Raw genomic sequence first — 21,552 nt, 5'->3', positions numbered from 1 at the left:
TTATTTTATTTTTGGCTACGTAAACATACGTGATCTCAGTTTACCACCCAGAAACCAAACGCATACCTGGCTGCAGTAGAAAGTGCAGTCTTAACCACTGGACCACCAGGGAAGTCCCCACAAATTGATTTTAAATTCTTCAAATTTATGAACTAAAGCTGAACAAAAGACTCTGAGTAGCCATTGAACTTTCTCCCCATCTGAAAAAAGTGAGTGGACGACACTATAAAGCAGGTCTAAATACGCAGTCTATTTGTAAAGGTGATTGAAACGGCTCCAGAGAATTCATTACTTCCATTACAGACACATCTTCTCTGCTTTCCCTCCAAAATATTCCTTTTTCCCTCTTGTATGACAATTACTGCAAATGAACTGTAAATTCATTCCTAGATGAGTGCTCTAACCTGTTGCAAGGGCTGACATAATTATGAGGCTGTAGAAGAAGGGCTGACAGTTATTGAATGTTTGCCTTGGCATCAGTAACCTGCACTCAGCAAACAATGAGAATCATACATCTTCCTTTTGGCTGGAGAAATTTAGGCAACAAGTATTTTGGAGTGGTGTCCTTTTGGCAGGGGCAGCGCCAGGCGCTGATGAAAGAGACAAGAGTCCTTAACTTCGAGGAGCTTACACTTAAGCAGAGAAAACAGATGCAGTGGGTCATTCATTCATTCAACAGTTCCTTATTAAGCACCTACTGGGTGCAAGGCATTGTTCTCGATGGTGTTGACAGAGTGGTCTCTGCCCTCCTGGAACTGACATGCCAGTGGGGAAAATCAGACAATGAACAGGTAAATAAATATGCGATTTTCTGTCTTGCTGTGAAAGACAATCAAGATACTCAGGAGGCAAAGAGTGAGAAGATGAAATCACTAAAATCAGTCTGGGAAGATTTAAGCAGGGACCTGTATAATGTGGGGAAAGATGCAGCATAGAATCTGGAGGGAAGATCCAGACACAGGAAACAGCTGGTGGAAAGGCCCTGGGGCTGGAATGCAGTGGAAGGGGAGGTGGTCTCTTCGCTTATTCAGTTTTAAAGTTTATTCTTTTTGATGTAGACCATTTAAAAGTCTTTACTGAATTTGTTATAATATTGCTTCTGTTTTATGCTTTGCGTTTTTTTGTTTTTTTTTTTTTTTGACCGCAAGGCATGTGGGATCTTGGCTCCCAAACCACGGATTGAATCCACGCCCCTTGCATGGGAAGGTGAAATCTCAACCACTGGATTGCCAAGGAAATCCTGAGAAAGGTCTTTAGATCAGAGAGCAGCTGTGGGCTAGACATTCAGGGCTGCCTCGGTCTTGGTGAGGTTCACTGTATTTCTTTCCGTCTTTTTGTTAAGTGCAATAGGAGTTATCAGAAGAGTGACTGCCCAGCGGAGAGACATCTGGTCAGGTTCTCAATGACAGGAAGGAGCTGTTGGGGGTCAGGACAGAGGCAGGGAGATGGTGGTGGCCTGGATGAGGCTGGTGGCTGTAAGGCAGGGGACGCGGCTGCCTCGGAGACCAGTTTGAAACACAGCACAGATGGGTGGGTACCACAACAGAGGGGTTAGGGGAGCCAGCAGGGAGGAAGTAGAATTCTGTGCCTATAATTCATTATTTCTGTTGTAGCATCTCAGTGGCCACCGGGAGTCTTTAAGATGCAGGCTGCTATCCTGTTCAGTAGTTTCCAGGCCACTCTCGCCTTCCTTCCTGTGGAACTGACCAGGACCCAGCACCCTCTGGAGGTGGAGGTCGGCCTCCTCGGATGCTGGGCGCTGGGACTGAGCAGATGCGTGGTGCTGCAGGGGTGCGTCTGCACCGCAGAACTCACCATCTTAGGTGAGAGGCAACCAGAGGAAACAAGGGACCCAGGTACGCAGGGGACTTTCAAAGTGGACATTGCAAGATAATCCCTGGGATGCTGTACACGGGACTGTTCTTTGCTGTTTCCCCAGCTTGACACACAGCCGGCTCAGAGCCAATATTTAATGGCAAATGGAATGAAAAGGGGCTTCCCCGATGGCTCAGCAGTAAAGAATCCACCTGCTGATGTAGGAGATGCAGGTTCAATCCCTGGGTTGGAAAGATCCCCTGGAAGAGGAAATGACAACTCACTCCAATATTCATGCCTGGAAATTTTAATGGACAGAGGAGCCTGGTGGGCTAGAGTCCATGGGGTCGCAATGAGTGAGATATGACTGAACGCCTGAGCATGCACGCATGGAATGAATGGGCAGGAAAGGACTCTAGGCCCAAATGAAATAGGGACAAAATCCTAGCTGTCACAGAGCCAACATTCCAGATCGAGGGAGCGCTGGTAGAGGCAGGGTTTATGTTATGATGAATACAGAAACAAAATGTAAGAAAGACAGTGTTGGGGATGATCAAAGAGGAATTCCATCAGATATGAGGAGACTAAGATATGGGAACATGACAGTATGAGGTGTCAGGGTGCAGCTCTTGATGTTATGGGGGAGGGGGACCCTCTTGGGATGAAGTCGGGGCTGAGTCTGTAGGAACCAGGCATGTAGGGATGGAGGAGCCTTTCGGCAGGGGATCGAGGGCTCAGCAAGGGCAAAGATGCTGAGTGGGGACGCGCCCAGCAGCATCTAAAACCTTGCCTGGGGATTTCCCTGGTGGTCCAGTGGCTAACTCTACGCTCCCAATGCAGGGGGCCCAGGTTCCAGCCCTGGTCGGGGAACTAGATCTCACAGGCCATAACTAAAAGATCTTGAATGCCTTAATTAAGACCTGGTGCAGCCAAATAAATAAATCTTTTTTAAAAATAAAAAATAAAACCATGCCTGGCACACAGTAGGTACTTAATAAGGAGATGGTGGTGCATCCTTCTCCCTGCAGGTGGGGGTGCTGGAGAAGTTGGGGTGAAGGTTTAATTCTCTGCAGCAGTAGCTCTTAGCCATCTCTGGGTCATGAACATCTCTCACTGGCTGGTGAAGCCTAAGAATCCTGCTCAGAATAAAATCTTTATAATTTGAAAAGATACATGCACCCCAATGCTCACTGTAGCACTTATCACAATAGCCAGGACATGGAAACAACCTAAATTCCATCGACAGATAAGTAGGTAAAGATTGGTTCAAGTATACAATTGAATATTACTCAGTCAGGAAAAAGAACAAAATATTATCATTTGCATTTGTCCAAGGCAGAGTCCGAGTGAACTCCGGGAGTTGGTGATGGACAGGGAAGCCTGGCGTGCTACGATTCACGGGGTTGCAAAGAGTCGGACACGACTGAGCAACTGAACTGAACTGAACTGAAGGTCACACAGTCATTCAAAGGAAGAGCTGGGACTTAGGCCAACATAGTTGGCTCTCAATTCCTAGATTGTTCTCTAATGAGAGAAAATATTAAGTCAATGATAAACTCAGTGGTAGATGGACATAGTAAAAATGAGAAGTTGGTGTGCTATGGTCTGGCAGTTAGTTGCACTGAGCTCTGATTTTCTCTTCAGGGCTCTGTTCTTATGGTACATGGGCTCTGACTGACATTCAGGGTAAGGAAGAAGACAGTGCTGGCCTGTGAGTCCCTCCAACTAATTTTCCTAGGTCAGCATCACTTTTCTCTCCATCTCTGTCTCTCATCCCCAGTGAAGTTATGTAATCTTTAAAATTAGAGCACAACTTTTACTTTCTATATGCATAATGTAAGTAAAATGAGGCAAAGGATAAACTTGGAAGAGACTAGATTGATTGTTTATTCCCATCCCTTCCTTTTATTGATGGGGAAACCCAAGATCAGATAATGATGATAAAAATATGAATGGCAATCATAATCATATTTTTGGAGCATTTTCTTTGTGGCAGGCAGTGAATAAGGTACCATGTATTGGATAATTAATCAGCAACCTTGAAACCATTGTCAAAACAGCTTCAGATTAATCATAGATCAGCTTTTTAGACACAAATCTGCACTGGTGACTTGGAGGGAGGGATACTTTAAAATTGAATTCCAAAGTAAATCTCCAGCTGTGACAAGGAAACACTTCTTCTGCTCATATAGTTATTTTTCAACTGAGCAAACATTTATCAATTGCCAAGAGCATCAAAGCCATCCTTAAAATACTCCGAGGGAATTAGAAATGTAAAATCTTCAAGTTGGAGAAGGAGCGTGGAGATCAAGGTGTTCGGGAAAATAAGAACACATTATTTTTTCATTGTCTTTTTAAAAATAATATTCTCCCATCCCCATCAAAGGAGATGTCCCTTGGTTCTCTAGAGTGAATGCCTGTCTTCGCCTTTCACCAACACAGGATATTGCTAACACGCTTCCCCACAGACCTCAGAGCACAGTTAAGTCATCCATCACTTGTAGATTGACAAGGGGGACCAAGAGCATTTCTGCAAAGCCACAGGCTAGTGAATGCACATTCCATTCCCCACGTCCAGTTCTCTGAATTTAGCAACGGCAAAGGATGCAGAGAAGTAGCCATGTGATGCCGCTGGGTGAAGTCCAGCTATGGAGTTCAGATTCCCCAGTGAGATACCTTAATCACTCCCTCACAGACTGAGGATAATCACTCGGTATCCTCTGGGAAGGAGTCTGGAGCCTGTATCCTTAACCCTAACCTTCAGTATCCCTCAGCATCCTGGCTGAAAACAGATGGTCCACCCAATGGAGTAGAACTGGGGAGCGTGTGATGACAGAGCCGTGGGCAGGATCAGGGGAAACATCCAGGGATGGTGGAACACCCAGATGCCCATCCCAGCTGGGAGCCTGGGGTAAGCAGCCCAGTTACTGGTACCCAGAGAGGGGAGAATCAAACAGGACAGAGCTGTATGCAGAGAGGACCATGCCCCTGGTAGATGTGCAGCCAGAGGGAAGGGAGGGATTAGGGATAGAACAAGAGGGGAAGGGACAATGCTGGGTTAGTGTTCCAGAGCTACCGTAACAAAGTACCACACACTGGGTGGCTTAAAACCACAGAAATTCTCCTGGGATTCTGCAGTCCGGAAGTGCAAAATCAAGGTGTCTGAAGCCTCCCTCTGAAGCCCCCCTCTGAAGGAACTAGGAGAGAACCTTCCTTGCATCTGTTCTAGACTCTGTAGGCTGCTGGCAGTTTTTGCTTTCCTTGGTTTGTACACGCCTCCCTCTGAGCTCTGTCACCTTCCTCAAATGGCCTTCCTCCCCGTGGTCTCCTCCAGATGTCCAAATCTAGCTCTCCCTGTAAGGACATCAGTCATTGGATTTTGGACCTCACTTTTCAAATGAAGAACAAATTTTTTTTTTGGCCATACCACGTGGCTTCAATGGATCTTTGTTCTCTGACCAGGGATTGAACCTGGGACCCTGCAGTGAAAAGCAACGAGTCCTAACCACTAGAACACCAGGAAATTCCCTTGGACTTCATTTTAGCTTAATCACAGGTGCAAAGATGCTATTTCCAAATAAGATGATATTCATAGACAAAGGGTGGGATGGGGGTGGAAGGGGGTTAGGGCATCAACACCTCCCACTGGCTAAAAACCCCACCAGAAGCCAGAGGGCAAGGGAGGCTAGGGCTGTGGTCCACATGAGTCAGCACCCAGGGTCCAGATCAGGGCAGAGCAGGGCAGAAGAGGGGGGCAGACCCTGCTATCTCTTTCCCCACAATCCTTTCCTGCTGCACTTTCTGCCCTGAAGCTCCAAGCATCTCTCAAACCTTAACGAATCTCCGTGACACCCTGGAGAGGTGAGGATTAAGATCATCACTTTGCAGGCCTGAGAACAAGTAGCAATTTCTCCTTTAAACAGCCCAAGTGATAGCCACTTTATTTTAAATTTGATTTTATGCAGAGAGATATGGGCACAATCCAGGAATTTTGAAAGCTTGATGGAAGGAAAAAAAAAACCCAAGTTCTCACCATATTTCAGGGGTCAGGGAATATTTCATCCTAAGTTTGCAAAGGTAGAAAATGATAATCATTTGAAATTGTTAAAAATTCTCAGTGAATCTTGCCACTTCCCAGGAAAGTCAATCCAGGATAAAGTCACTTGGGTCCTGGAACAAAGGGTCTCTTCTGACACCTGTCAACATTAGGGGCTCTTGTTCTTGCTGGCATAAAATTTAGCTTTATATGTTTGTAAAATTTACTTTTTTTTTTTTTTTCGGCTGTACCATACAGCTTGTGGGATTTTAGTTTCCCGACTGGGGATTGAACCTGGGTCCAGGCAGTGAAAGCGCCAAGCCCTAACCACTGGACCACTGGGACACTCCCCCGGCTTTGTATTTTTAAATAAACTACAGGGAGAAACTTTGAGATGTGAACAGAACTGGGAAATGTTTACATGCCATCCCCTTGTCGGGCCTTATTTGTCTTCATGTATCTTCATATATTGCCATTCATCTTCTCATGACTGGTCTTAGCGCTTAAGAAATAGCTTCTTATTTGCTGTCTGTTGGCCCCGAGTGTCAGTCCTCCGAGTGAAAGACCTGTCTGCTTACTGCTGACTCTTCAGGATGGATTACAATGTACACCCACAGTGTCTGCACGTCGTAAGAGCTCAGGGTGAGGTCAAGTGGATTCTGCATCTCTTTATCCTGAAAAGAGACCGGCATCTCCACATCTGTGCTGCCAACTTGCAGAAACTGCCACACGGAGGTCTGCACCTGGCTTCTGCTCACAGGGTCTCAACTAGACACGTGAGTACTCTTTTCTTACATCAAAGAAGAACGGAAGCCCAAGAACTAAAGTTACGGCTCCAGCTCCCAGTCTGTGCTGGCCCCAGGCTGTCCCGGACAGCCTTCGGTCCTGGTCTCCACAGCCAGACCCCTCCCCTTCTCCTGCCCCAGCTGATGTTAGCGCTTTGGCCAGGGGGAACTGGAGGGGTGGGAGATGCTCGAAGCCCATGGAACTGGACCCAGAAGCTTTCCTGCCACTGCGGAAAGAGAGGATCACATCGCTGAGTAAGTAAGTGACAGTGGGGTGGACAAAAGAAGGCTTTGCAGGGCCAAGTTCTTGACTTAGGATGCTGTAAGGAGTGAGCAGTGGGATTCAGGGGGCTCCTTCCCAGAAGGATCAGTCTGCTAGAGAGTTGAGGGCCCTGTCCTCTGCTCCTTCCATCTCATTTATTCACGGGGAGTTAGAAGCTGCTGCTAAGAGACAGAAGGTCACTGAAACTCTCATCAGTGGGCTCATGGCTTTTTTTTCCTGGATTTAGGAAGAGGCTTGAGAAGGCTTGATTCTAAGAGAACTTCCCTAAAGAGGCCCATTTTCGATTTGGTAATCATCTGTTTTGCCTTTCTGCAGTTTGCTTTACTTTAAAATAAGCAACAATTGGGGGAATTCATTTCTTTCAAAGACCTTACTGGCTGCTAAAGATGACCTAAAGATTTGTCTCTTATTCAGTTTTTTTTTTTTTAATGTCTCATCTTCAGTCAAGCTGCAGTTTAATTTGCTACTTTCTTCCAAGTAAAAATTTCTATTTCAGTTGCCTATTAATGTACTAAAGCTCATTCTAGAATAAACTTTGAAAACACAGAAAATAAGAGAATAGAAATTACTCCAAACTGATGCTTTTATACTGTACTTGCTAATACAGTTCCTAATTGCTCACATCTCTTTTCAGAGTTGAGGTTAAATTGTACATTCGAGGGGAAGAAAAATAATGGCATCACATGAGTTCAAATCTAGCCATCAGAACTCTGAACTCTACTCCGTTGTGTGGTCAGCCACTCTGCGGTTACTTGGATGCAAACAGTTTGAATTCTTTTACAGTTATTTGCAAACGATAGGATTCTGGTGTGTAAGTCATCATTTCATTTTACCTTAAAGGTATTACAAAATCACACAAACAACAATAATAATACCTTGCTTCAAAGAGGGGTTTCTTGTGGCCAAAATAATATCTCATATCCTAATAATGACTTTACTTTTCACAGTATCTGGATGTCTTATCTTTTTGAAATAGGGTAAAAATTAAGCACTTATAGGCTATAATTTATGTTAACATAGGGCTGCAAATCTTCTCTCTAAAGGGCTAGATAGAAAACATTTTAGGGTTTGTGAACCAAGAGGCAAAACTGAGTATATTAACAAACTACTTATGTAACCATTTAGAATGTATCTATTTGAAAATGAAAAAGAAATTCCTAGCTTGCATGATGCACAAGAACAGGCAGAAATTGAATTTAGCCCACGGGCTATAGATTGTTGAGGCCTCTTTTCTAGGACATGAAAAGTCAAGAGAAGTCTATGGTAGAGAATACCTCCTATGGGTATGTCTGTTGCTATGTCTGACTAGTATCCATTCCTCCTTTCAGTGGAATCAGATTTTCCCATCATGCCCCATGCCTACCAGCTCTTAGTCTGATCCCAAACATGCTCCAGGGGAAGGTGTAGAGCATCACATTTTGTTTGGGTTCCATGACTGGCTTCTCAGCTTGGATACATGACCCAAGCCAGCCAATCAGTTCCAATTAGCGCCGTCCTAAGAATTTGCTTCACTGGTTGGCAATGAGTTTTCACTCTTTTCCTGATGGATATAATACTGTGAATATATCAGCCTGGCACTACCAGGGGCCACCTTAGGACAGAGTCTCTTGAACACTGATTCTAGCCAAGAAGAGCACAAAGCTTAGAGGGGACAAGGAGCCACCTTCCATGATGACATCATTTGCACACACACACACTCACACACACACTCCATACTTGATACTCAACCTGTACTCCACTGACCAGAAGCACTGGGATAACTTAGGAACTTTAAGAAAATACCCAACCCAGACCTCCTAAACAAGAATTTACATCTGAAGAGAATTGTCAGGTGACCTATAGGCACGTTAACATCTGAGAAACACTTTTCTAGACTTTTTAAGTTACCTGAGCTGGTGAATTCAACATGCTTAAGCCAATTTGAGTTGGATTTTCTGTCACATGTAACTCAAAGAATTCTAATTGATATATTTCTTAACCTGGTGTCAATAAAGCCTGCTCATTCCAATTTCTAATGCAATTATTCACTCAGTCGTGTCTGATTCTTTGAAAACACATGGACTGTAGCCTGTCAGGCTCCTCTGTCCATGGAATTCTCCAGGCAAGAATACTGGAGTGGATTGCCATTTACTTCTCCAGGGGATTTTCTCAACCCAGGGACAGGTCAAGGGTCTCATACATGGCAGGCAGACTCTTTACTGTCTGAGGCACCAAAGCTGAATAGAAATTAGTTTTTGAACATCCACACCAGACTCCATGTCCGTGAAAGTGAATTCTGGCAAAAACAGTTGGAGCTACACTTCAGAACACTTTCCCCATGCCTTTGAAATGCCATCCTCTTTACATCTCCTAGAAGGGGGTCTTAACACTTGTGCACAAGCCTAGGAATGGCTCTTGAGAATAGTTTCAGGGCTTGGCAGATGTGGGTGAGTGATCCTTCTAGCCCCTTACCATTCTCTCTCTCCCTTCCTCATTTCCAGCTGTATAAGGAAGTTGGCAACAGGGGTTTGCATGTACTGTATTTGTGCTGTGTTCTATTTGCGTCAATTATATGTTGATTTCTTGTGCAGTGAGACAGAGACCAGGGTAGTCATCTAACTTTTCCTCTGCACCAATGTTTCCCAGCCCTCTTGAAATCTGATGAGGCCATGGGGATTCCTTCTGTCCAAGGATGCGTGTGAAAGTGTCACTTGTAATTTGTTGGCCATTGCTTAAAAGAGCTTGCATGTGACTTGGACTGTTTCTCTGTCTTTGCCTCCAAGAAGGCCGTGTTGCTTCTGCTGTTTTAGCTGCAAGATGATGACATATCCATCAGCCTAGATCCCAGAGGGACTGCCTGAAACAGAGTCCCTTATCATCTAAGCCATGTGGTATAAGCAAGAAGAGCCTAGATTGCATGAGGAACCTAAGATTGGGGGTGGTTTACAGCAGCAGCAAACCACACTCATCCTAATAAGGTAGGGGCTTAAATCTTCCTTATAAAAGGGGAACAGAAATAAAAAGAACTGGTGTAGACTTTGAGAAGAAAAAGTAAGTAAATACTATATATCTGGCACAGGGAAATAGCAAATGTCATAAAGCCAGTATAAAATTAGCTGAAGTTGAGAAAGGCTGGATTAATGAAAAGTAGCGACTTCCAAGTAGGTTGCTGCTGCTAAGTCGCTTCAGTCGTGTCCGACTCTGTGTGACCCCATAGACGGCAGCCCACCAGGCTCCCCTGTCCCTGGGATTCTCCAGGCAAGAACACTGAAGTGGGTTGCCATTTCCTTCTCCAACGCATGAATGTGAAAAGTGAAAGTGAAATCTCTCAGTCGTGTCCGACTCTTTGCAACCCCCTGGACTGCAGCCTACCAGGTTCCTCTGTCCATGGGATTTTCAAGGCAAGCGTACTGGAGTGGGGTGCCATTGCCTTCTCTGTCCAAGAGGGTAGGAAGATGGCAAACTTTGAATGCAAACATCCCATGAAACAATTGCAGCCAACAATCCAGGGGGAGCTAAGAAGGACATCAAGGTGCAATCAGACAGCTGAATGCAGGTGCATCCATGCTCACGAAAGTCTTACCATGGCCAAGGGCACGATGCCAACCAGGTCCTTCTGGCTGATGAAGATCTCTGACACTGCGATGTCCGTGGTCCCCCTCCGTGGGTATTCCACCTGCCAGGTGATGGGCTGGCTCCCCGAGAGGCTGCTGAAGCTGGCGATCTCAAAGTTCATCTGCACAACCTCACTGAAGAAACTGCTGCTTCTGGAAGAGAGCAAAGGAAAAGAGCTTTAAGTTGACTTCGTTCGGTGGCAAACCCTTTCAATCCGTTGGCTCACTCCCTCACAATTATAACTAGAATATAAGGACAAAGAAAATGCTTTTCAGGCATAGCACCGGGGACTTGACACGGCTTCCCTGGTGGTTCAGAATCTACCTGCAGTGCAGGAGACCAGAGTTCAAGCCCTGAGTCAGGAAGATCTCCTGGAGAAGGGAATGGCTACTCACTCCAGTATTCTTGCCTGGGAATTTCCATGGACAGAGGAACCTGGCAGGCAACAGTCCATGGGGTTGCAAAGAGTTGGACACGACTGAGGGACTAACACTTTCACTTTTTTCTTTCATACGTATTTTTAGCAAGCTTGTCCCAGCAATTCTGATGCTTTGGAAATGGCTGACAGTACAAAGATTTTATTTTTCACATGACAAAATGAAGGCCCAAGTAGCATAAATCACTCATGCATAACTACACAGCTAGTTAGAGGCAGAAAAAGCTGAACGCAGAATCTCCCATAGATTTAATTATTTTAGATCCATTACCTGGTTTCCTTTGCTGTTGTTTTTGTTTTAGTCGCTGTGTCTGACCCTTTTGTGACCCCATGGACTATAGCCCACCAGGCTAAAGCCTAAAACATTCATTATCTGGCCATTTAGTCAAAAAGTTTACTCTGTCCATGGGATTTCCCAGGCAACAGTATTGGAACGGGTTGCCATTTCCTTCTCCAGGAGTTCTTCCTGATCCAGAGATCAAACCCACGTTTCCTGCATTTGCAGGAGGATTCTTTACCACTGAGCCACCTGCATGAATCTGAGCAAACTCTGGGAGATGGTGGAAGATAGAGGAGCCTGGCACGCTACAGTCCACGAGGTTGCAGAGAGTCGTACCCGAGTTAGAGCAAGGCTGAGCGAGAATCACGTCTTCCAATTCCCAGCTCTGTGCTCTCAACAACATTCTCCTCTAATTCAGCTGGGGAGTTGAGTATGGAATTACAAGACACCAGGAGATTTCTCCTGGGCAGAGATGGGCAAACTGTGGTCTGTCGGCCAAATCCAGCCTGCTGCCTGTTTTTTTGTAAACGGTTTCTTTGGAATTACAGCCCTGCCTGCTTGTTTGTGTTTTGTTTCTGGCTGTTTTTGTGTTATGAGCACACGATTGAGTAATTATGTCGGTAGCAGATATCCTTAGGAGCCTAAAGTATTCACTATCTGGACCTTTACTGGAAAAGTTTGCCAGCCCTTGTTTTAGGAGGTTAGAGATGGGAAAATGGGAGAGGTTTTCTGGAGCTACTGAATCAAAAGAATCAATATTGGTGGAAACAAGAAAGAAGGGTATATCAGGCATATTAGCTGGGTTTGTAGGGCGGGCCAGGGAGATTTTTCTGACTTTTTTGTGACTCCATGGACTATAGCCCACCAGGCTCCTCTGTCCATGGGATTTCCCAGGCAAGAGTACTGAAGTGGGTAGCCACTTCTTTCTCCAGGGGATCTTCCTGACCCTGGGATGGAACCCGGGTTTCCTACACTGGCAGGTGGATTCTTTACCACTGAGTTACCTGGGAAGCCCTGAAGCCAGGCAGAGGGACCCCCTGTGCTCTTTGCCTCTGGGCTGAATATTGTTGTAAGTGGTGGGTCAACAGCATTTTTCTCAACTGGCAGCTACTGGGCATGCCTTGTGCTTTCGGGTGAATTGAGGGGGATTTTCCATGGCACATCAAGAAAGAAACACCAAAGATGGTAACACTGTATCTCAAGCATGTGCTGGTACCACTGTCTAGAGTGGTGGAGAACCCTCCCCTTTTCTGGGGATGATCATCAGTTAAGGATGCACATACTCAATCTTCACAGCTTGCCCAACAGCCAGAAAGTTTGTTCCTCACTCTGTTACCCTTAGCCCTGCTCAGTGGCTGGGATGAGAGGTTAACAGCAAGGTTGTTGGGCCAACCAAAGCACCTGGCAGGACTCCTGAATCTCCCTTCCAGTACTCTGGGCTGGAAGAAGGGACCGGAAGATAGCAATTTCTGAGATGCTGGCTATCCCTTTGGGAGGGCAAACAAACCCAGTGTCTGGAACCTCAAGTCATGGTCTGTACAACATCAAGAGTGATTACTGGGACTTCCCTGGTGGTCCAGTGGCTAAGACTCTGAGCTCCCAGTGCAGGAGGCCTGGCTTAGATTCTTAGTCAGAAAACTAGATCCTGCATGCTGCAGCCAAGAGTTTGCACGCCACAGCTGGAGATCCCACACGCCAAAAGGAAGACTGAAGATCTTGAGTGCCACAGCTAAGACTTTGCGCAGAAAAATAAACTTTTTTTTTTTTTTAAGGGTGAATTATTTGCCTTGGAAAATGAGCGAGACGTGTCTGGAACCTGGAGTGTTTCCAAGCTTGGAGACCTCTTGGCGTTCTTGGTTCAGCAGGTAAGGCCTGCAGGAATCTGGGTCTGCTTAACTTCTAGACATCCTTCCCACACACTCTGGCCAGCCACTCCTTTCACTGGGCTAAAGACATCTCTCATTTCAGGGGTTTTCACCTTGCCTTCTTAGCAAGAACACTCATCCTTGGTATCTCCTTATCTGCAGAAGAGCTGGCCACTGGCTGTGCTTGCTGGGGGACACAGCTGTTGGTTATTTGACAGACTATTCAATAAAATTCACTTTTTGAGTACTGTATGTGGCCAAAATCCAGCTGTCCAAAGATTCTATTGTGGCCCCGAAGGAATGCTTACACTGAGAATAATGCTGCAGAGTTGACCATGTCCCTTTAACTCATCTCTCTCTTTGAGGTGGAAGACCCCTGACCTAAATATGATGCAGTGTGGTGATTTCCAAACTGTGGTCCATGGGACCCTTAGTGTATACCCAGGGGATGTGATGATGCTGGCTATGGGGGTGAAATTGGTCCTTAAGACACTCCTCTCCTCCATATCGCAACCACTATGGCTAAAGCAGATTCACTGATACATGTAAATATTGGGCATCCAAGGAGTAGTTTATTTTAAAAAATATTTATTTATTTTAATTTTAATTTTTGACAGCATTGGGTCTCAGTTTCAGCACGTAGGCTCTTTCATAGCGGCTTATAGCTGTCTCTCTAACTGTGGCCCATGGGCTCAGTAGTTGCAGCCAAGAGAGCTGAGCTGCCTCATGGCATGTGGGATCTTAATTCCCTAACCAAGGATGGAACCCACGTCCCCTGCACTAGAAGGTGTACTGTTAACCACTGGACCACCAGGGAAGTCCCAAGAACTATTTTATTGAAGAATGAGAACAGGAAGGAAGTGGGAAAGGGAAGGAGAGAATGGAATCTGTGACTCTATGCGTTCTACTCTCATAGAGATGTAGAGAGCAGAACCCGTAGAAGATGACCCATGACTCGTTCGGGGGAACGTAGCCAGTGTCACGACCCATATGCTGTCACCTGCCAAACAGACTTTTTGAGCTTAAGGTCAAAAGGTCACCTGTTACTGGCATCACCTATTACTGGCTGGGTTACTTTGGGCAACTCTACCCTCTTTCCCCTACTTGGCAAGTGGGGACTCAAATCCTTTCCCTTTCATGCAGTTGATATGAGGATTAAACAAATGAGCAAATATGTCTCAGGCACTTAGAACAGAACTTAACACTACGAAACATCAGCAAGTGTGAGTTCTTCCGGTTTTTAGCAGGATTTGACAGTATGTTCCTTCTCTATGACTTCAGATTTGGTCTAAAGCCACCTTTAAAACATACCTCTTTAAGAACTCCCCTGGTGGTCCAGGGGTTAAGAATCTGCCTTCCAGTGCAGAGGACACAGGTTCAATCGCTGCTCCAGGAATTAAGACCCCACAGGCTGTGGGGGTAACTCAGCCCAGGCACCACAACCAGAGCGGCCTACATACCACAATCACTGAGTCCAAGAACTCTAGAGCCCTGTGTTGCAGAAAAGACCCAGCACAGCCGAAAAACGGAACAAAGAAACATGCCCCTATAGGGCTGGTCTAGGAGTTCCCTGAGAACAAGTCAGACTACAGATGCTGACTCTCTGCCATTCATCATGAACTGGAACCTCTTCAGATTTGGATACAGTGCATTTACTCAGTAGCTATTCCTGTCAGACCTGATGCCATGGTGTGATCCACTTTGCTCGCAGATGGGGCCAAGAAAAGAAATCTGCCTGCAGTTCTGTCTGCGGCTGAGCTCTCCTCCTCTTTCTGAGCCAACCGAAATCTTTGTTAAGCTTTTTGCCTTGGAGGAACCAAGAACCCTTCATGCCAGCCTATATGGGGCTTATGATATCGTTGGAGTAATAAAGAGAGAAATTTAAACATTTAACTGACTCCAGAGAGCGATCAAGAATGACCACTTGCAAAATCAATAGTGTAGATTTATAATAGTAACTCTCGAAAGAAATTTTCAAAATTGGCTTAAAAAAAGCTCTTACTAAAAAACAAATAAATTCCCCCAACAGTCACAATAAAGTTTGGACTACTGGAAACCCAATTTACCAAACCTCTTAGTTATTGAACTCTGTCTTGTAAGAAAATGAAGTCTTGGTGTATCTTAAGAAGCCAAAAGGACTTTACTTCCCCACTCTAGGGTGTAAGGAATTTCAGCTTCAGAGCCATCAGCCAATCTTGACAGCTTAATGACTGCAGGAAGAAATGAGACTAATGAAATGAAGAAATCAACCTTACTATAGGGAAGCAGCTCCTAGAGAACAGAATAATTTGGCTCAGGCTTTGTTTTATTCATTTTACTTCATGTGTATTTCATGAAGGCAAAGGACACATACATCCCCTCTGGGAAAGGCTTTATTAGATAGTTCCATTGACCCCACCATCCACATGAATGCCCTGGTAATCTCTGGGAGCTCTCCACAGTGCTGAAGTATATTAGTTTGGATGCAAGTTGCAAGTAACAGAGAACACCTTGGGCTGACCGACAAAGAAAAGGGAACTTAACACATGTCTCAAAATTGCTAGGAAGTGTGGAGAAAAACACATGGAGAATAGGTGGGAGAAAAGGAAAGTTACAAGATAATGAGAAACTTGGACAAAACCATCTCTATCTAGATGGGACACCACTGCTGACGCCAAAACGGATTTTCTACTGTCCTTGGTGCTTTGCATCACTAATCCCACATTCAAAGTGCTGAGTGGGGATATCTGATTGGCTGAGCTGAGATAACATGCCCTAATCCAATATGTCAGGACAGTGAGAAAGGATTTGATCTGTTATTGAGAGAGTCAACTCTTCCATTCCTGTTCCCTGCAATTAGCATACAAGGCAGAAATCAGAATGCAGGATAATGATGAAAGGCAGAGACAGGGGAAAAGCTGTTGAAAGTTGTCCTGTTTCCAGATACCCTTGGATTAGACTGAGCTCAGACTTAAATTCTTTTCCCTTCTCTCTATCCCAGTCCCCACAGCTTAAAAATTTATAGGCGCAGGTAAATGTGGAAGGATGAGGGAAGAGAATACTTTACTACAAATCATATTGAAGCAATGACATTGCTTCAGAGGAGAATTGCAACCCTTAAGGAAGTAATCCGAGCCTTCCCTTTCTATAAAACGAGGGCTCTCAACCTTTGCTGAATGTTATGATCATCTGGGGAGATTAAAAAATAATAACGATACCCAGGTCTACCCTGGACCAGTGGAATCAGAATTTCAAGAGATGTCATTCAGATGGTAGTATTTTAAGAGCTCAGGCGATTTTAATGTGTGGTCAAGGTTGAACATTATTGCTCCACCAAAAACGGCTCTCTCCCTCTGTGATCACCAAGCATTTTGCTCCTAAATGGTTATAATTAATATTAATTTTTTGCTTCCTAGGGTCTACACAGCAATTGTATTGGACAGGTGTTCCAGCAATGGACTCTGAAATAAGACACACTTGGGTGTGAATTCTGACTCTGCTCTTTAGTATGAGTGTGACATGGGGCATTAATGAACCCATATGGGAACTAACAAACCCACTAGTTCTCAACTTTGATGACATTCTGTTATTATTTGGTGAAGGAGCTTTAACAAATTCTAAGGTCTGGGTCCCACACCAAGGATCTTCTTTCACTGGCCTGCAGTGGAACCTGGGAGCTGGGATTCTTAAGGATTTCCCAGGTGGTTCTCAGTCAGTGTATGCATGCTCAGTCATGTCCGACTCTTTGTGACCCTGTGGACTACACAGTCTGCCAGGTTCCTCTGTCTATGGGATTTTGCGGCAAGAATACTGGAGTGGGTTTCCATTTCCTCCTTCAGGGTATCTTCCAAATCCAGGGATTGAACCTGTGTCTCCCCAGCCTCCTGCATTGCAGGTGGATTCTTTACTGCTGAGCCACCAGGGAAGCCCCCATGTGATTCTAATATGCAGCAAAGTTGAAGAATCTCTAACTTTACCGGCAGGAAAATTGGTTTCTTGATCTGTCTTAAGCCACCCTTATGAGGCTGTTGCAAGTATAAAAGGTAGAACATGTGTAGAGCTGAATACATACAATAGCAACTATCCATCAAATGCTAGCTCTTGTTACAGCAACAGTATTTCTCCTGTTCAATAACCTCACTGCACTTGTATATCTTTGTCCTCCTAAGGCCATGTGTCCTGGGATTTGCTGAACACAGCAGATGGGCAAAGATAAGACTTTCTCTGAGGTCCCTGGGTCCTGGTCTAAGCATCTTTTCCAGGCAGCCAGTATGGATCCTGCTGTGCCCTTGAATCTGACTAGACTAGATCCTGTCACTTGTTTTTCTTTCTTCAGTATGGTGGGTGAGCATGAATACATGGTTTTTGGAATCAAAGTTTTGGATATGAGCCTCACACTGACCCTCGAGACATGAGTAATGTCTCTAACATGATTACTAAGAGAAATGAGGCCTTCCCTAGCAGTCCAGTGGTTAAGATTTCACCTTCCAATGCAAGGGGTGTGCATTCAATCCCTGGTCTGAGAGCTAAGATCCTATAAGTTTCTTGGCCCAAAATCTCAAACATAGAATGAACAAATTCAACAAATTTGCAACAAATTCAATAAAGACATCAAAAACGATCTTCATAAAAAAATCTTTAAAAAATTAAAGGAAAGAAATGAGTTGGTGAGATGGATCATAGGTAAGCCAAACAAAAGGGGACCAAGTGGTGCCCTTGCTAGGTGGAGAGTGAAAGAGCATGGAAGGTTCTAGTTCTTCTAGACCCCAACTGTGTGGAAGTCTCCCACAAGGGCTTCAGGGAGCCCTTGGCCACAGAGTTGAAGGTTCAGTTGTGGTCACACACTCCTGCTGGCTGCTAATTTCCTTGCTGTGGAACCTGAGGCTTATATGGACCCAAGATATGAGGAATGTGTAAAATATTATTTCTCAAGCTGCTGAAATTTTAGCTAAATTTAGGTTACACTTTCGGAAGTGCAGCTGCTAAGAGAGCCTCAGAAATGCAGGTAAAAGAACCCTGGACTTACACACTGTGCAGCAAGCTCTTAAGTTGTCTCCAAGTCTTTGCAACCTCGTGGACTGTAGCCCGCCCAGCTCCTCTGTCCACGGGATTCTCCAGGAAAGAATACTGGAGTGGGCCGCCATGCCCTCCTCCTGGGGATATTCTTGACCCAGGGATCGAACTCGCGTCTCTTGAGTCTCTTGCTTTGGCAGGTGGGCTCTTTACTACTAGCACCACCTGGGAGGCCCTTAGGAAGTATAGGTGCTAAGAGGGCCTCAGAGATGCAGGTGGAATAACCCTGGACCTACACACTGCCCGGCAGACTCTTAGGGCTCTTTAGCACCTGGCTGGCTTACTGGTGCTGCCATGCTGGTCCTTACTCTACAGGGAACACACTGAATCCATCTCTTGGGTCCAATCAGGCCATGAAGATGCCCAGATGCAAGATCATGTGGAGAGACAAATGTCCAGTTATCCCACCCCCAAACTATTGTATCAGGTAAATATAGCTCCATAAAAGTGCCTAAGAAAAGCCAACAGAGGAATTGCCCAGAAAATCCCATTTACTGAGAAATAATAGATGTTTCAAGATGGTAAATTTGGGACTGTTTGTTACACAGCAATGGATAACACATGATGGCGCTGACTGATACAAGTCTTTCCCTTGATTCCCAAGGGACCCTAGCATCTCCCGTGTATGTTTCCAGCAGGGTACAGCAGAAGTCAAATAGGATTATTTCAAGATGCCAGGGGCAGGGAGGGCCTGAGAAGGAGCCTACCCCACTTCCCAGCCTCCTAAGGTCTGAGAAGTACAGGAAAGCAATGGAATTTTCACCTGGTTCCAGGCAAGGTTACTGAAGTTAGCATCTTGCAGGAAAACATGTCATGGAAAACACCCTCAAAGACTAGGCAGAAACATGGAAACCTCATGAACATCAGCACTGAACCATGATCACATCCCAGTACCAGACAGCATTACTGTAGATGAAACGTATCAGCCAGACCTGAAGGTTAAAGGATGTGCCCTCCACCTAGCAAGGGCACCGTATCTGAAGACCTAAGGTTCCCTCACAGTTCAAAGCCATCATCCTTCCCACTTGGGTCAATTTTGAAGAAAGTAGGGCAGAGTTTGAAAGACTATCATTTGAGTTTAAACCTGAAATGCCTTAGTAGACTTGAAATGAACCAGATTAAGTTTTCTGCCTCCAGGCAGAATGGGGGCTTAAGGCAGACATTGGATGCACTGACAGAGAAATAGAGTTGTGTATATATGCACACATACATATACACAGTTTGCACAATGGATTTGTAGGTTGGAAACACACCTACTACATTTGTTGGTGGAAGTTCAATATTGCGGAGCAAGTGCTTTTTCAATTTATGTTGGCTCTGCTGGGTCTTTGTTGCTGCATGCAACCTTTCTCTAGTTTGGCAAGTGGGGGCTACTCTTCACTTCCTTGTGGAGCACAGACTGTAAAGTGATGGCTCAGTAATTGTGGCATGTGGACTCAGATGCCCTGTAGCATGTCGGAGCTGCCCCGACCAGAGGTTCAAACCTAAGTCCCCTCTGTTGGCAGGTGGATTCCTAACTGCTGGACCACCAGGGAAGTCCCAGAGTTTAAGTGTTTTTTGAGGGACCATTCTAGCCTGGCCCCAGGATCAGCAATGCTTTTGTCTCTCAGATCCTGATAATACAATGCCTCTCTCTCTTCATTATTGCACCAATTTCTTTCTCTACCATTTTTCTCTCTAGTTTATTCCACTCAAAACCACCAAGCTCCCCTCTACCTCAGTACCTTTGCACCTGCTTCTCCCTGGACATCACTGAGGTTCACTCATCACTATCTTCACCCTGTTATCCATGGCTCAGCCAGCCACTTTATCTACATCATCACACAATGCTTTCTACATTTGCATGCATTGGGTCCCTCACCATCTGCCTGTCTACCCTTTCTCCACTGTGAACTCCATGAGAGCAAGGACACTGTATACTTTGTTGTGATATCCTTGTGATACATCATGGTGCTGACCCTCAGGAGAAGCTCAATAAATATTTGTTGAATGAATAATGAATGAGAGTGATGCTCCCCAAGCCAGGTTCCCTGATATTCACACTCTTCTTTCCTTCCACTAGTCAGGTTAAAATTCATTTCGATGCAAGAAGGGAGAAGGAGTCCCCACTTAGTTGAAGAGGAGGGGAGATGCAGCCTTTGAAGCTATCAGCCTTCCCAGAAGGGTTGAACTCCTTCCAAGAGAGAAGCAAAAAGCAGAGCCCATTGGAGCCCTTCCAGGAAAGACACGCTCCAAGGTCCACTACTAAAACTTTGCCTTTTCCAAATACCATAGAAGACAGAAGTTGGATCCAATCCAAAGCTTGCTATTGAATTTTATGCCTGCTGAGCCCCACTAAATACATAATGAAGAGGCTGAATTAACTATGCAAAAGTATAATTTACAGTTAATGTCTGTAATTGATGAGCTGAGGGTCTCTGTGGCAGCATGAACAGCCAAGACTAAAAGGACTAGAGGGGATAAAGGAAAGTTTTATTTTCCAAATAGAAAATAGGAGTGTGCTCCACTCACCACCCAACCTGTCTGTCCATTCATCCATCCATCAAGCACTTAGCAAGCTCCCCTCTTGTGCCAGGCATGTGCTTTGGTGCTTGAGATACACAAGTGAATGTGATATGGTCCACAGTGGCTCAGAGACCTCCGCAAGTGTTCCTATGACCTCTGATCAATTCCTCATACAGGGAGAAGACTAGCCAGATGTGACATGTCTTGGAGTGGCTTTGTTCTGGTCCCTGTTCCCCTCTGTAGCATCCCGCTGCCCTGGTGTCTTCTAAGCAGGTGGGGTTCCAGCTGAGGTGAGAAGGTAGTCTGATTCTCACTCTACCATTTCCCTCTGGTTTTGGGGTCCATATCATCCTCATTCTGAAAGAATTTATACTCACAATCTCTGCTCTTCTATATAATGTCCTCAACCCCAGCTGCATGTCAGAATAACTTGGTGAGCTTTTCCAAAACACCAGTGCTTTTCAAAAACACCTTTCTCACTTCTCTTCAGATGGTCTGTGGTGTGCCTGGATATCATATTTTTTCCCCTAATAAAGCTTCCAAGGTTATCCCCATGTGAAGCCAGAGGTAAGTAGAATTATTCTGCCAGGGATTGAGGGAGGAGAATTGAATAAATATAGTCAAAAACCTTCCAGTTATAAGACAATTAAACACTAGACTGTAAGGTATAGCATGATAAATATAATTAACACTACTGAATGTTATAAATGAAAGTTAAGAGAGTAAATACTAAGAGTTCTCATCAAAAAGAAATATATATATATATTCTGTTTCTTTAATATTGTATCTATATGAGATGACAGATGTTCAGTAAAACTATTCTGGGCATTGTTTCATGATGTATGCAAGTCAAATTATCATGTTGTATACCTTGAACTTCTACACTGCTGTGGAGAAAGGC

At 45.0% G+C, this 21,552-nt stretch overlaps 1 protein-coding gene across 1 annotated transcript in view; it reads right to left on the bottom strand.

Annotated features, from left to right (window-relative positions):
• TMEM132C (transmembrane protein 132C) overlaps positions 1 to 21,552 on the bottom strand; it is a 448,582-nt gene that overhangs the window by 78,904 nt on the left and 348,126 nt on the right. The window contains exon 4 of the mRNA XM_018061407.1: positions 10,482 to 10,665. Within this exon, the coding sequence (XP_017916896.1) occupies positions 10,482 to 10,665 (184 nt within the window). The remainder of the gene's footprint in view (positions 1 to 10,481; positions 10,666 to 21,552) is intronic.

This window comes from Capra hircus, chromosome 17 (genome assembly GCF_001704415.2).
Source record: "Capra hircus breed San Clemente chromosome 17, ASM170441v1, whole genome shotgun sequence".
Lineage (NCBI taxonomy): Eukaryota > Metazoa > Chordata > Mammalia > Artiodactyla > Bovidae > Capra > Capra hircus.
Note: the sequence above shows the minus strand (reverse complement) of the source record. Positions and strands in the feature narration are given on the sequence as shown.